General features: G+C 39.9%; 1 protein-coding gene across 1 annotated transcript in view; it reads left to right on the top strand.

Annotated features, from left to right (window-relative positions):
* MUC6 (mucin 6, oligomeric mucus/gel-forming) overlaps positions 1-12,918 on the top strand; it is a 55,120-nt gene that overhangs the window by 23,699 nt on the left and 18,503 nt on the right. Inside the window, exons 10-19 of the mRNA XM_063118405.1 lie at positions 295-417; positions 1,609-1,729; positions 2,843-2,981; positions 3,517-3,621; positions 4,447-4,519; positions 4,844-4,981; positions 6,449-6,610; positions 8,959-9,053; positions 10,320-10,452; positions 11,593-11,842. Coding sequence (XP_062974475.1) covers positions 295-417; positions 1,609-1,729; positions 2,843-2,981; positions 3,517-3,621; positions 4,447-4,519; positions 4,844-4,981; positions 6,449-6,610; positions 8,959-9,053; positions 10,320-10,452; positions 11,593-11,842 — 1,339 coding nt within the window. The remainder of the gene's footprint in view (positions 1-294; positions 418-1,608; positions 1,730-2,842; positions 2,982-3,516; positions 3,622-4,446; positions 4,520-4,843; positions 4,982-6,448; positions 6,611-8,958; positions 9,054-10,319; positions 10,453-11,592; positions 11,843-12,918) is intronic.

Genomic DNA, 12,918 nt, shown 5'->3' with positions numbered 1-12,918 from the left:
AGGGGTGCTCATAGACTTTCATCTTCTAGCAGGCAGTGACAGATCTTAACACATTTAAAAGGAATTTTGAACTGGGATGACCTCTGGCAGTCATGACTGGCTAGAGGTGACAAATGGTTAGTTCTTGAATAAATGTGGGGGGGGGAAGGATGAGACAACATGTATTATTTGATGGACACAATGGATACTTTAGGGCAAAGATAGACTCATCTCAAAATTGTACCATAACTCCAGTTTTGTATTTTGTCCAAATATGATATGCAACAAAGCTCTCTTAACTATTATATTTTGCAGCTCTTGGAAAATGTCCAGCTAACCAAATCTACAAGGAGTGTAGTTCTCCCTGTCTCAGGACATGTTCCAATCCAGAATACAGCTGCTCCAGCTACTGTATATATGGCTGCTTCTGCCCAGAAGGTAAATGGACATAAGAAATGTACCATCATCTTGTAATGAATATATCTATGCTGCCAATTGTTTGAGGTACATATCCTTGTAGCAGAGGCTTTTTAACCAAATCCATTATCCCTAAAATGGGGTAATAGATGTGTTTGATATCACAGCAGTTTTGGCATCATCAATACGAATATCTCCTTCACCCAGTCTCATGTGTAAGATGTAATGAATGATTTTATACCATGTACTTTAATTTTCCTATAATGCACGTTATAACAGTGTGTTAATCTTATGAGGTATTGCTATTGCATAGCAGCATATAGGATTAGCCCATAAAACTTAGACATTTCTGCCATGTAACATGGTGACTCTAATGAAACATTTCAGCAGATCTCATTAGTCATCATGTTACATGGAAGAAATGTCTGGATTTTAGCAGGTTGTAAGAATTGTATAGGCCAGTCCTATGCACTGCTACACATCAGCTCATAAGATTAAGTGAAGGATCCCAGTATGATTAAAAGAACTTGTACATAGACCCAGACTCAGTATTAGTGTAGCAGCAGCCCACAAGCTCTGGTATGTCATTACTTCATTCCTAGGGCAAGCAAAGCTAGCTAGTTGTGCTTTACACACAATCCTGAGCACCATTACAAAAAACAAACAAACCCATAACCCTTGCAACAGCAAAGCCTTGTATCATATCTTCCCTGTCGAAAGGGACTCATGTGGTTTTCTCATTGGCTAATGGGACAGAAATACATGGTTCTGCTCCACTTGTTAAGCAAGGACATCACTTCACTTGTATGAGCACTAATCACTATTTGTGGTTCTAAAGCTAAACCAGGTTCTTAGGACAAAGCTTTAGAAACATGTAACTCATGGTGAACTGTATCAAGTAAACATGCTTACTGTGTACTTTACATTTAGCTGATCACTTATAGTTCCTGGTCTCTTGTTGGTATTTCTTTATGTGGTTAATGAATGTTCCCCACATAAACAGTGAGAATATCTCTTTTTACTGCTCTTAAAATTGGAACACAAAAAAGGCATTTGTCCATGACATCAAGGACACCAAAGTGAATTACCCAATCCTGAATTCACTCCAGAACAATAACTTATAACAATTCTAAAGCTTCATGTGCTGTGTATTCAGGATGAATTGAAATGCTCACCTTTTATTTGCTTTCCCCTGTTTTCTTAACTTGACAGGTACCGTTTTAGATGATATTTCAAGTAACCAAACATGCGTTCCTGTTGAACAGTGTCCATGCACACTGAATGGGGAAAAATATGCTCCTGGTGATGTGATGAAAGCAACATGTAGAAGCTGGTGAGTACTTGATTATTCAAATTAAAGAAGGATTGGTCATCAAGATGGTTTCGGAAACCTGGCACCAATCTACACCATGGGCCATCATTAAAATCAGTGCAATGGCTCCTTATTTTATATGAGGTGAAATTCTTTTACTAGTAAAGAGCTAAGGTGCAGTGTGAGATGACCCATAAATATTCCACAACTGATGTCTGTCCATCCATAGGCAATTTATTCTTCTCAGGTGGTAACCAATTGGCATGAACTCTGTGTCTCCTACTTACAGAAACGGGCACATGACAACTGCAAATATTGCCGACAACAATCACACTGTAGATCCTGGGCTTGCTTGCAGAACACACTCACCAGTGGAAGGGAGGGAGGCGACTTTCACCAATTTCCCCCTTCCCCCTTTTGTGCCCCTTGAAAAACTGTTCTGAAGGGTTGGGGGACCCTTTGGGACAATGAAGGGGGGCTACAGAGGGGAGGGGGAATTGACAGATATTCCTACCCTTGCAGCAGAGGGACTCTTGACTGGATTCCGGTTGTGTCCATGAATGGAAGCAGCCCTTCCATTTGTGGAAGCTGACTTTGCATCCAAGCTATTGAATAGTAGCTGTGTTTTGAAACTTCCAATTTGAATTCTGTGCATGAGGGTACGGGAGATTCCATTCCAGTTAGGGATACAGGTGTTCCAGTGGGAGCTGGGAGGCCCTCCAGAAAATTGGAGGGGACCAGAAAGAAAACAAGGGTGGCCACAAAACCTTTGAAGAGGCAGCAACAAATTATACAGGTTCTAGATTAATAATCCAAGAACATTTAGACAACACTACTGACAGCTTTTCTGACCATTTCAGGAAACATTCCTCTTATTATTTAAGTATAATAGGATGGTGATGTGATGAAGCACCCATGACAATAGACAGGTAGAGATGCACCTAGATCAGCGTATGACATTTGTTTTCCGTGCCTTTAGAAGTCCACTTTGGCTTTTCATGCTTAACACTCATTAATTTCAAATTCTTGTTGCATAAAATTAGAGAGAAAAAGACATACTGCATTAAGACAATGAACAGGCGAAGTCATCTACTTTTCTGGTTAACAGCTGACATTAATATTTCTTTCCACCAGTACATGTACGATGGGCCAATGGAACTGTAAAGAACTACCGTGTCCTGGCAGATGTTCCTTGGAGGGAGGTTCATTTGTCACCACCTTTGACTCTAGGCGATACCGTTTCCATGGAGTTTGCACCTACATTCTTATGAAGGTATTCTATATGGAGACCGCTATGAACAAGTTTATACAGGGTTTGTGATTTCCCCCTTCTGAAAGCTAAGCAACTCCTTCAGGCCAGCATTTATCTTACACTATTAATAGAGGACTGGATCACACTACTAACTCTAAGATCTTTCTGTGTATTCATTTGTTTTATACCATATGCAAGTAGGTATAAGTATAGCCTATCCATTATACTGTGCTTCCTTGTGCTTTTTTGTTGTTGTTCTCTGCTGCTATATGTGTACTATTTCTTAATGAGCAGGGGGTTGGACTCGATGGCCTTATAGGCCCCTTCCAACTCTGCTATTCTATGATTCTATTATTTGTGGATCCTTTCCCCTTCAGAATTCTAGTCCTGTATTTATGGAATCCCATCCTATTAATAAAATAAGATGAAATCCAAACATTTGGTACAGCATGTATACATTCTACGATGATGAAAACGGGGGATGTATGTGTGGGGATATTTCCCCCCCCCTTTCTTCCAAAGTTTTTGTATTATCTTGCTTTTCCTTTCCTTCTAGAGTCCCATATTACCACACAATGGAACCCTCATGGCTGTATATGAAAAGTCTGGCTATTCCACTTCAGAGACATCACTGACAGCTATCATTTATAGGTCTGAAAAAGTAAGTGTTCACCCCATAGAAAAGTAAGTGTTCACCCCATTCTTTGCTTATGTATTGTATGCTGGTTTTTCTTGTTGCTCTTGGCTAGGAATGTCAGAAAAATCTGCTATGGAATCAAACGAGTTCATATTTCAGTTTCTGCACTGGACCAGGTTTTACCAATTTGCAGAGATTCCTGACTTGTGAACCATTTTGTTTTACTTTCCAGAATGTTATGCAAATATGAACTGTGCATTTCCCCCATAGGCTAAAGCAGGAAAATGAACATTTTAGGGTGGGGAGTTGCATATTTTGCAGGGGACTTCCATAATTTTTGGGGGGTGCACATTTTCACATGCATGAATTTGTGCAAATTTGAATTTGTGCAAATTTGGAAAATTGGGGTGGGCAGATCCTGTCCATGATTTGACAATGGAGTGAAAGGCACCTGGCAGTCTGAGAAATGTAGATGGAATAGATTTTGCAAAATCTGTGCAAAGCTAGACTTGCCTGAAAAATTATGATTGTGTAAATAATATTAGCTATTCTACTAGCAATTTCCTCTAATAATGGCTTTCTACAAGCATATATTCCATGCAGTTACATGCATTCTATAGCAGGGGTGGGCCACATGTGGCCTGCCAGATGTTTTGGCCTACAACTCCCATCATCCCTCACCATTGGCTATGCTGACTAGAGCTGAAGGGAGTTGTAGGCCAAAACATATGGCGAGCCACAAGTTGTCTCTCCGTGTTCTGCATCAATCTTGATTTATGGAAATGTTGTCCTTTAGCCGAAGTGGGTGTCTAAACTAGCTCTCCATTAAAAATTCTCTTTTCTACACAGGATAAAATTGTCATTTCAAAAGATGACGCTTTACGTGGTGAGGATAGATTGAAGTGGCTACCTTATAGAACAGGTAAGATAATAAGGGAGAATATAGACCATGCACTCAGTAAATGGACAATCCTGACAACATTGCATATTTTCTATATATTTTATATCAGCTGGTTTGAAATACGTCAGTACCCAACCTATGTTTTTTGGGAGAGGTGGGATACAAATTTAAATAAATAAACAATCATCAATCCATCCTATCATAGTAGCAAAAGTTTGATCACTAGATAATGCAACTTTTTAAGTGCAAAATAGTCTACACTCAGAATGTGTGTGTGTAAATATATTTAATAATTTAATGAGATAGGCCATAGTCAACATTTTTTAATTATCTAATTTCTTTTAGGAGACATCACCATCTTCAGACAATCATCTACTCATATTCAAATGCACACCACTGTTGGGATGGAAGTGATGGTTGAAACTTCTCCAGTATTTCAAGCTCATGTTAAAGTTGAATTTAACTTCCAAGGCAAAACCCAAGGTAAACATTCCTGTTTCTGTTGATCCTTGGATTCAGTGACTGGCTATGAATCTTTTACCAAAGGTTACACATAAAAAGATTCCACCCCCATCCTCAGCCTTGTCTTCTATTTCCTACACCAATAGAGCTGATCTGTATTTGTTTAGACTTTCCATAGATTTGCCATTGGACTTGGATATATGTCATCTATTGTTAATGCAGTATAGCTCCAATCCAGGAAGGAAGAAACACATGTCGAAGAAGATGTCTATACAGGGGTTTGTGAATCAGGAATTGCCACAAAGAATAGATGCAGCTGCACATTTGGATTCATGCGCAGAAGCAAGTCATCAAATGGGATACTGCACTATACATTGTCTTGGGATACTAGATCAAGAATTCTGTCCCAAGAATGAAGTGCTTTGTTGAAGCTGGAGCTTAGTTATATCCATCTGTATCATATGATTATTATTTCTGTTTCATAAAAGCACATCCCTGTAGTTAAATATGCTGCCAAATTCCTCATGAACTAGATTTCTAATTGACTGAAGACTGAATTTGGGGATCAGTTCCAAATCTGAACTGGAAACTTAGCATGGCTTGGGGACATCCCCACATTACAGTAGGCATCTCCATAATGAAACAAAAGCTTTTGGTGTAGTGTGAGGACCAAATATATCATTGACCTGCTCTGCCCTGAAGGCTTCCTGCACAATGGAGGCCCCAATTTTGGTGAGGCTGTGATACCATTCTGGGTTTTAGTCAGAACCAGCCAGAACTCTATAGGAACGATAGAAAGAGCTGGATCCTATTCCCCAAACATGGTTTGGTGCCTTGGATAGCCCCTTTAGAGTTCTGACTGGTTCTGACTAAAACCCAGAATGGAACCAGTGTGGAGAGCCAGGATGATGTAGTGGCTAAGGTGTTGGACTGGGAGTTGGGAGATCCAGGTTCTAGTCCCCACTCGGCCACGGAAACCCACTGGGTGTCTTTGGGCCAGTCACAGACTCTCAGTGCAACCTACCTCACAGGGTTGTTGTTGTGAGGATAACATGGAGAGGAGGAGGATTATGTATGCTGCCTTGGGTTCCTTGGAGGAAAGAAGGTGAGATATAAATGTAATAAATAAAATAAAAATAATCATAAAAAATAAACCAAAGCCCCACCAAATTCAGAGTCACCAGCCCCTACTATTTCTGCACTAGTAAGGATTGGAGACATGTTGCATGCCTCTGTGCATGGACAGAGGCTATATCAGAGATATAAGTACACTGCAAAAACATTGTGGGAACCATTTTGTGTTTATTCCAGGCTCCACAAAACCATTATGGAGCAGAAACCTGCACATTGCTACTTGTAGTGTTTGCATAGGATACAGGTGTGGTGCGCTGGCCTAACACCGAATTAACATAACAAGACACTTTTCATTCTTACTATAGGAAAATGCCCCCTGTTTTTCATTCCACCCATGTCTTTCTATGTCACCAGGGCTATGTGGTAACTATAACAGAGAAACCACAGATGACTTCATGACCAGTATGGATATTATTGAAGGAACAGCCCCACTCTTTGTGGATTCTTGGAGAGCAGGGAATTGCGACCCTGCCATCGAAAGAGATACAGATCCTTGTTCTATGAGTCAATTGAATAGTAAGCAAAATGGTCTCCCTTTGTCGGATCTCTCTTTTCTTTTGGGGTGACGATCATGGTAAAGACACACATGCAAAGGCAGGACAGCATCCTGAAGATTAGCTGAGCGGCAAACGTTTGCTTCTGCTTTCAGTTTATTTATTTACAACATTTATGTACTGCTCAATTATCTAACACAGATTCCAGAGTGGTGAATATAGATATAAACAGTTTGTGCGGAACAGAAGGGAGAATTGTCTATAGGAGATGCTGTAATTAGTATCTCCATAGGGGTCTTTTGGTTTTATGGATTTGCATCTCCATGGGACTACTTTGAAGATCAGAGAAGTGGTGGTTTTGAAAGCATTCTGAACACTTTCCTCCCATGCCTTTTCTTTTCCCAGTCTAATTCTTCCTCCCCCTCCTTCCCCATCAAAACAGCTATAGGCGACATATGCTTTCCCCATCTAGGTTAGCCTTCAATCTTCTTCCTCACACAAGCCAGTGTTAAGAGATTGGGACTTCCACCTTATCTGTTGGGCTAGCCACAGTGGCTTTTACCACTAGGTGCTGGATCACCTTAAATAGTGAACTTTTTTTTTAACCATGAGATTGCTCCATTTGTAGGAGAGAAATGGTTTAATGATTTTGCACTTTTCACCACCACTATGTCTTATTTATAGAAGCATTTAAGCAGAGCACTGAACACAAACAGTGGCTCAGTTCAGACAACACGTTTCTCAACAGTGGTTTAAGAATTCCACTGTGGAGTTTTTACAACACCATTGAAAGACATGTTGTCTGGCAGGAAAACATCATGCAACATTGGAGTTTTTTTGGGGGAAACACTCCACACAGAATATCCACGCTGTGCAAAGGAGAGTTCCTGCACAACCATTGTGTTGTGTTTTGTGTGGTGGGCTCTGTGGAGTTTTCTGTTGAGTTTCCTTTTCCCACTGTCTACAGAGTTCCCTGGCAAGAGTGGTGAAAGGAGGGAGTGCCACTCTAAGAAAGCCACTGGGATTGTGTTTTCGCAGCAATGGCTGATGGGATGCCATTGGGAGGACCGGGGGAGGAGAGAGGGCAGAGGAACTGTAACTCAAATGCCCTGTTGAATTTTATTCAACTCCACGGTAGCCCACAGTCACACAACAGTGGAGTTAGAAAGTTATGTGGAGAGTACCCCCTAAAAACTCAAGCGTTGAGTGGAGCTTTTACACTGCATTGACTAACATGTTGTCTCAACTGAGCCAGGGATCATCTACACCAAGCAGGATATTCCACTATGAAAGTGGTATATAAAAGGCAGGAGCCACACTACTGCTTTATAGCGGTATTAAAGTGCACTGCAGGATCTACACTACTTCTTTATAGTGATACTGAAGTGCACTGACAATGGTTGGGACCCATGACACATCTACACCAAGCAGGATATAGCACTATGAAAGATGTATGAAAGCGGTATATAGTATGTGTCAATGGGCCTCAACAGTTGTCATTGCACTTCAATACCACTATAAAGTACTAGTGTGGCTCCTGCCTTTTATATACCGCTTTCATACCGTTATCATAGTGGAATATCCTGCTTGGTGTAGATGAGCCCCCAGTGTGATTCTATACATGTCTATTTAGAAGTAAGTCTTATACCCAGTGGGTATAAGATTGCAGCCTAAAATGCACAGGGTCCTGCCCAAAGGCTTGTGTTTTCTGTAGTCTTTTCCCCCACTTATGCTCAAAGAACCAGAAAGTTCACTGCTTGATCTATAGATCAGTTCTGCATCAGTTCAGAATTTGCATCTATAAATGCCACAGACAAAGTCTTTCTGTAAACACATAAATTACTCTAAAAAATTTGCTGCATTCCTTTTGATAATCCCTTCAACTTCAGTGCAGTCTTACCGATGTTCCCAGACATATGATCTAATGAATATTTTGTTAATCCTCTTATCAACAAATGCAAAAAGTTAAAAGGGTTCTTTAAAAAGTCATTGTGGCCTATATCTTTGGATGTGTCTCTCTAGAAAGTAAGCTTTTAGATTTGATGATCATGAAAGAGGCTGCAGGTAGGGTCAAAATGTACACTTTGTATAAATATAAATATTGCCTGAAAAAGTAAATGTTTTATATTTAAATGAAAATGAAATTTTAAAAATGGCTTGATTTCTTGGATATACATGAAAAGCAGAGCAAAATTATAACTTCAGTCATGAGTGCTCAGGGAAATAGGCCAATCAGGACAGAAACTTGACTCCAAATGTAATTACATTTTTATTATCTCCACAGTTCTTTTAATTCATCTTGCCCATTTTAAGATTGGCTCAGGGATACATGAAATTGCCTAATACTTTTGATTGAATCTTGTTGTCTAGAAATATGTGCAGAGACCTACTGCTCCATTCTTAGAAAGACGGGCACCATATTTGAGAAATGTCATTCTGTGGTGAATCCTGCTCCCTTTTACAAGGTAGGAGTTTCTTGCAAAGCATTCCAGATAAAGCAGCTAGACATTCAATTCCATGGGTGCCTGATACAATTTTGTAGCAATGATTATTTGGAACCTGATGATTTCACTCTTTCTTTTAAGCAATGAAATTTTAGCAGCAAACAGGTAAAGTTTCAAAATCCATTTGACTTAGGACTCATGATATGAGGAGGCAGGCTGAATTAGGGAAGGAAGAAGGAGCAGGGATGAAGGAAAGATTCCACCCTATTTTATAGAGAAACCCAATTACTCAATCCCAATTGATCAAAGAAGAGGTCTCAGGAATTGTATTCAAATTCCTGCTAAAGGAAACACAACGAGCTGGAACCCACACAGACCAATTTCCTAAACTTTGTGCTATGATAATATAAGACATTTTTGCTGGGCCCCCTGAAATGTGATCTGATTTCCAAATATTAGGCAAGGAGAGGAGAGAAAAAGCCATCCCTGTGCAGGCTGGCCAATCACACCAGCATGTCCCATCCCTAATAGCAGATAGAGATGGAATAACAAGGGTCAGGCAATGCCTTTTCCCCTCACTCCTGTCCCTATGGACATTCACTTTAAAGCATCTCTCCAACTTGATCCATGGCTTCTACACAATTCAAGACAGCCTCAATGGCAAATGCCCTCTTTTTTCCACTCCTGGGCCAGGGTTTAGTAGCTCCTGAGCAGCTTCATAATAGCTCCTATCAACAAGAAAGTTTAATTACTTTAGTGTGTGTGTTTTTTCATCTGGTCACCTCAGCCAGACCATATTCCTCAATTTCCCCAACTTAAGAAAAATAGTGATGAGCAAAATCCTCATAGTTCAGTTTGTAATTAGATCAGCAATTATGAGCATCATTGGAAAACACTTCAAATAAAATTCCCAAGAATTCTATGTAATATCAGTTGCAATATTTCAAACTGACATAACGTTTCTCGTTTGCGTGTGTGTGTCTGCACATGCATGTGTAGTCCCAGAGAAAAGGAAAAGTCTATGAGATCTATGAGATTTTGCCTCACCATAACCTAATAAAAATAGAGATTAGGGAAAAGCTAACTGTAAATGTACAAAAACTCATTTGCTTTTAGCTATAGCTCATATGGTTTGGGGCTTTACCAGTTCACTTCCATGTCTGTTTCCCACCCCACCTTTCAATGGAATCGAGCGATTTACATGCATGTATGAAGCAGCTCATATGCTTGATCAGTCAACATTTCTCATCTGTTATTAATGAAAAGCATCCTGTATATTTGTTTCAGAGATGTGTATACCAAGCTTGTAACTATGAAGAAACCTTTCCTTATATTTGTTCTGCCCTGGGATCATATGCCCGTGCGTGTGCTTCAATGGGACTGTTTCTTGGGGATTGGCGGAGTACAGTCAGCAACTGCAGTAAGTAATCTTAAATATTCCTAAATATTGGAAGATAGCATACCTTCATTAGTCTTGCTTCAAACAGTTGTAGAAGCTGACACAGTGGATGCTGGTAGCTCAGTGGAGGGTAGTGGCTCCGATGTCAGTGGGACAGTGAATCTGCTCCGGGTTTCAGTCAGAACTATAAAGGACTTATCCAAGGTACTTTGCAGCTTGGATCGGTCCTTTAGATTTCTGACTGGTTATGACTGAAGCCCGGAACAGATTCACCACCCCACTGACATCGGAGCCACTAGCCTCCACTGAGCTGAAATTTCTATCAGTGCAGCTCAAATCAGATGTACCTTATCTTACTGTCTTTCTTGAGTTGGGGGATCAAACCTTAGGGCAGGGACAAAAGTGAATGTGTCTTAAACATCTTAAACACTGTCCTATGATAAATGATTAAATTGGCCCGGTTCAGACAACACACTAAACCATGCTGCTTAACCACAAAATGGTTAATGGAATGCATGCATTCCGTTAACCATTTTGTGGTTAAACGGCATGGTTTAGCATGTTGTCTGGCCACTGTGCTTAAAGGATTACCTTTGGATTACTAAGAGCCAGTGCACAGAAGTTCTTCTGAGCATGATACATCCTTACCGAACCCAAGAAACATTTATTTAGGAACATGATGTTTGGCCTGGCCTCTACTATAGATATAACCAGATAAATGCACATGGGACATTTAAATCAATTTCCTTAATATTAAACAAACAAGTGCTGTGTTGAGTGAACAGTGAACAGTGAAATTTGCCATTTTCCACTTCACAGAAGGGAAGGAATGAACTCATGTGAGTTTCCTGCTCCTACATCATCTTGCTCAAAAGATCATCTATTTTTGGAAGTGAGTGGCTGGCTGTTCATTGGAAGAATTAGACAAGTTTCATTGAGGTCTTTCTGCATATCTTCTAGTTACTGTATGGTCTAGAGTCCACTTGGTAAAAGAACAGTCAGAGTTTGTCTCCCACATATATGCTTTTGTCAGTTTGTTTCACTGAATTGCCTACTGGTCCCCTGCATGATAGAGAAGTGGTGGGGAGAGTATATGAGTTAACCACTACTTGAAGATTGTTGAGGAGTAAAAGCTAATTACGCTCCTTCTTCTATTGGCAGCCATTTCTTGTACTGGAAATCAGACATTCAGCTACAACACTCAAGTCTGTGACCGGACATGCCTGTCTCTTTCCATGAGAGAAGTAGAGTGCCACCCCACTGACATCCCTATTGATGGCTGCAATTGTCCAAAAGGAACCTACCTGAACCACAAAAATGAATGTGTCCGTAAATCCCAATGCCCTTGTTACTTGAATGACAGGCAGCTCATTCAAGCAGATCAGTCAACCATCTTTGGTGGAGTTACCTGGTAGGTGAAATTTAATGTTTACTGTTTTTAGCTTTTGTGAACTGCCCAGAGAGCTTCGGCTGTGGGGCGGTATATAAATGTAATAAAATAAATAAATAAATAAATATCTTTATTTATTTATTTATTTATTACATTTATATACCGCCCCACAGCTGGAGCTCTCTGGGCAGTTCACAAAAATTAAAACCATGGAAAGCATAAAAACAACCAACAAATTTAAAACACAAATACAAAATACAATATAAAAAGCACAACCAGAATAAAACCACACAGCAAAAATTAACATAGGTTAAAATATGAGATTAAAACAGCAAAGTTTAAATTTAAGTTAAATTAGGTGTTAAATACTGAGAAAATAAAAAGGTCTTCAGCTGGCGACGAAAAGAAAACAATGTAGGTGTCAAGCGAACCTCTCTAGGGAGCTCGTTCCACAACCGAGGTGCCGCAGCAGAGAAAGCAAATTAGAGGAAATTAGAGGCACTTAAGATGCTGCAACAATTTTGTTAGCACGTTAAGCTTTCCTTGAATACATGTTCTTTCCAGGTCTTGTTGGAAAAGTAAACAGTGATGGAACTTTTTATTTTTGAAAATGTAATGACTGCAAAGGGTGTCAAAGGCCCTGTAAGGGAATAAAAATGTTAAGTGGACAGTCAAAGTAAAAATGGGGAGGGGAAGAGCTGAAAACTTTTAAACAAATGCATTTATTTAATGTATTTCTTAGCTGCCTTTCAAGTCTTTCCAAATGGCACCTAGTGTCCTGTGAAATGGTTTGGGGTTGACAAGTAAAACTATCAATATCCCACTGAAAGCAAAAACTAACCATCGCTAAGCTTCAGAAGGGGATTTGAAACCACTTGCAGCACAATCCAAAAAATATTCACTACTACTTACTTCTCAGTGGTGCCCACTCCCAGTAAAAGTGCTTAGGATTGCAATCTTCATTATGTCCCATTCTTGTCCTAGTTTGAAGAGGTAAATATTGCAGGTACATGCATTTCATCCCAAATTTAAATAGATTGCAGTGTATGGTCTCTGTTCTGAAGGTACATTATGCAAGATCTAGGTCTAGTTTAATG

Source organism: Elgaria multicarinata, chromosome 2, assembly GCF_023053635.1.
Source record: "Elgaria multicarinata webbii isolate HBS135686 ecotype San Diego chromosome 2, rElgMul1.1.pri, whole genome shotgun sequence".
In the NCBI taxonomy this organism is placed as follows: domain Eukaryota; kingdom Metazoa; phylum Chordata; class Lepidosauria; order Squamata; family Anguidae; genus Elgaria; species Elgaria multicarinata.
This window is presented reverse-complemented; position numbering and strand designations above follow the sequence as displayed.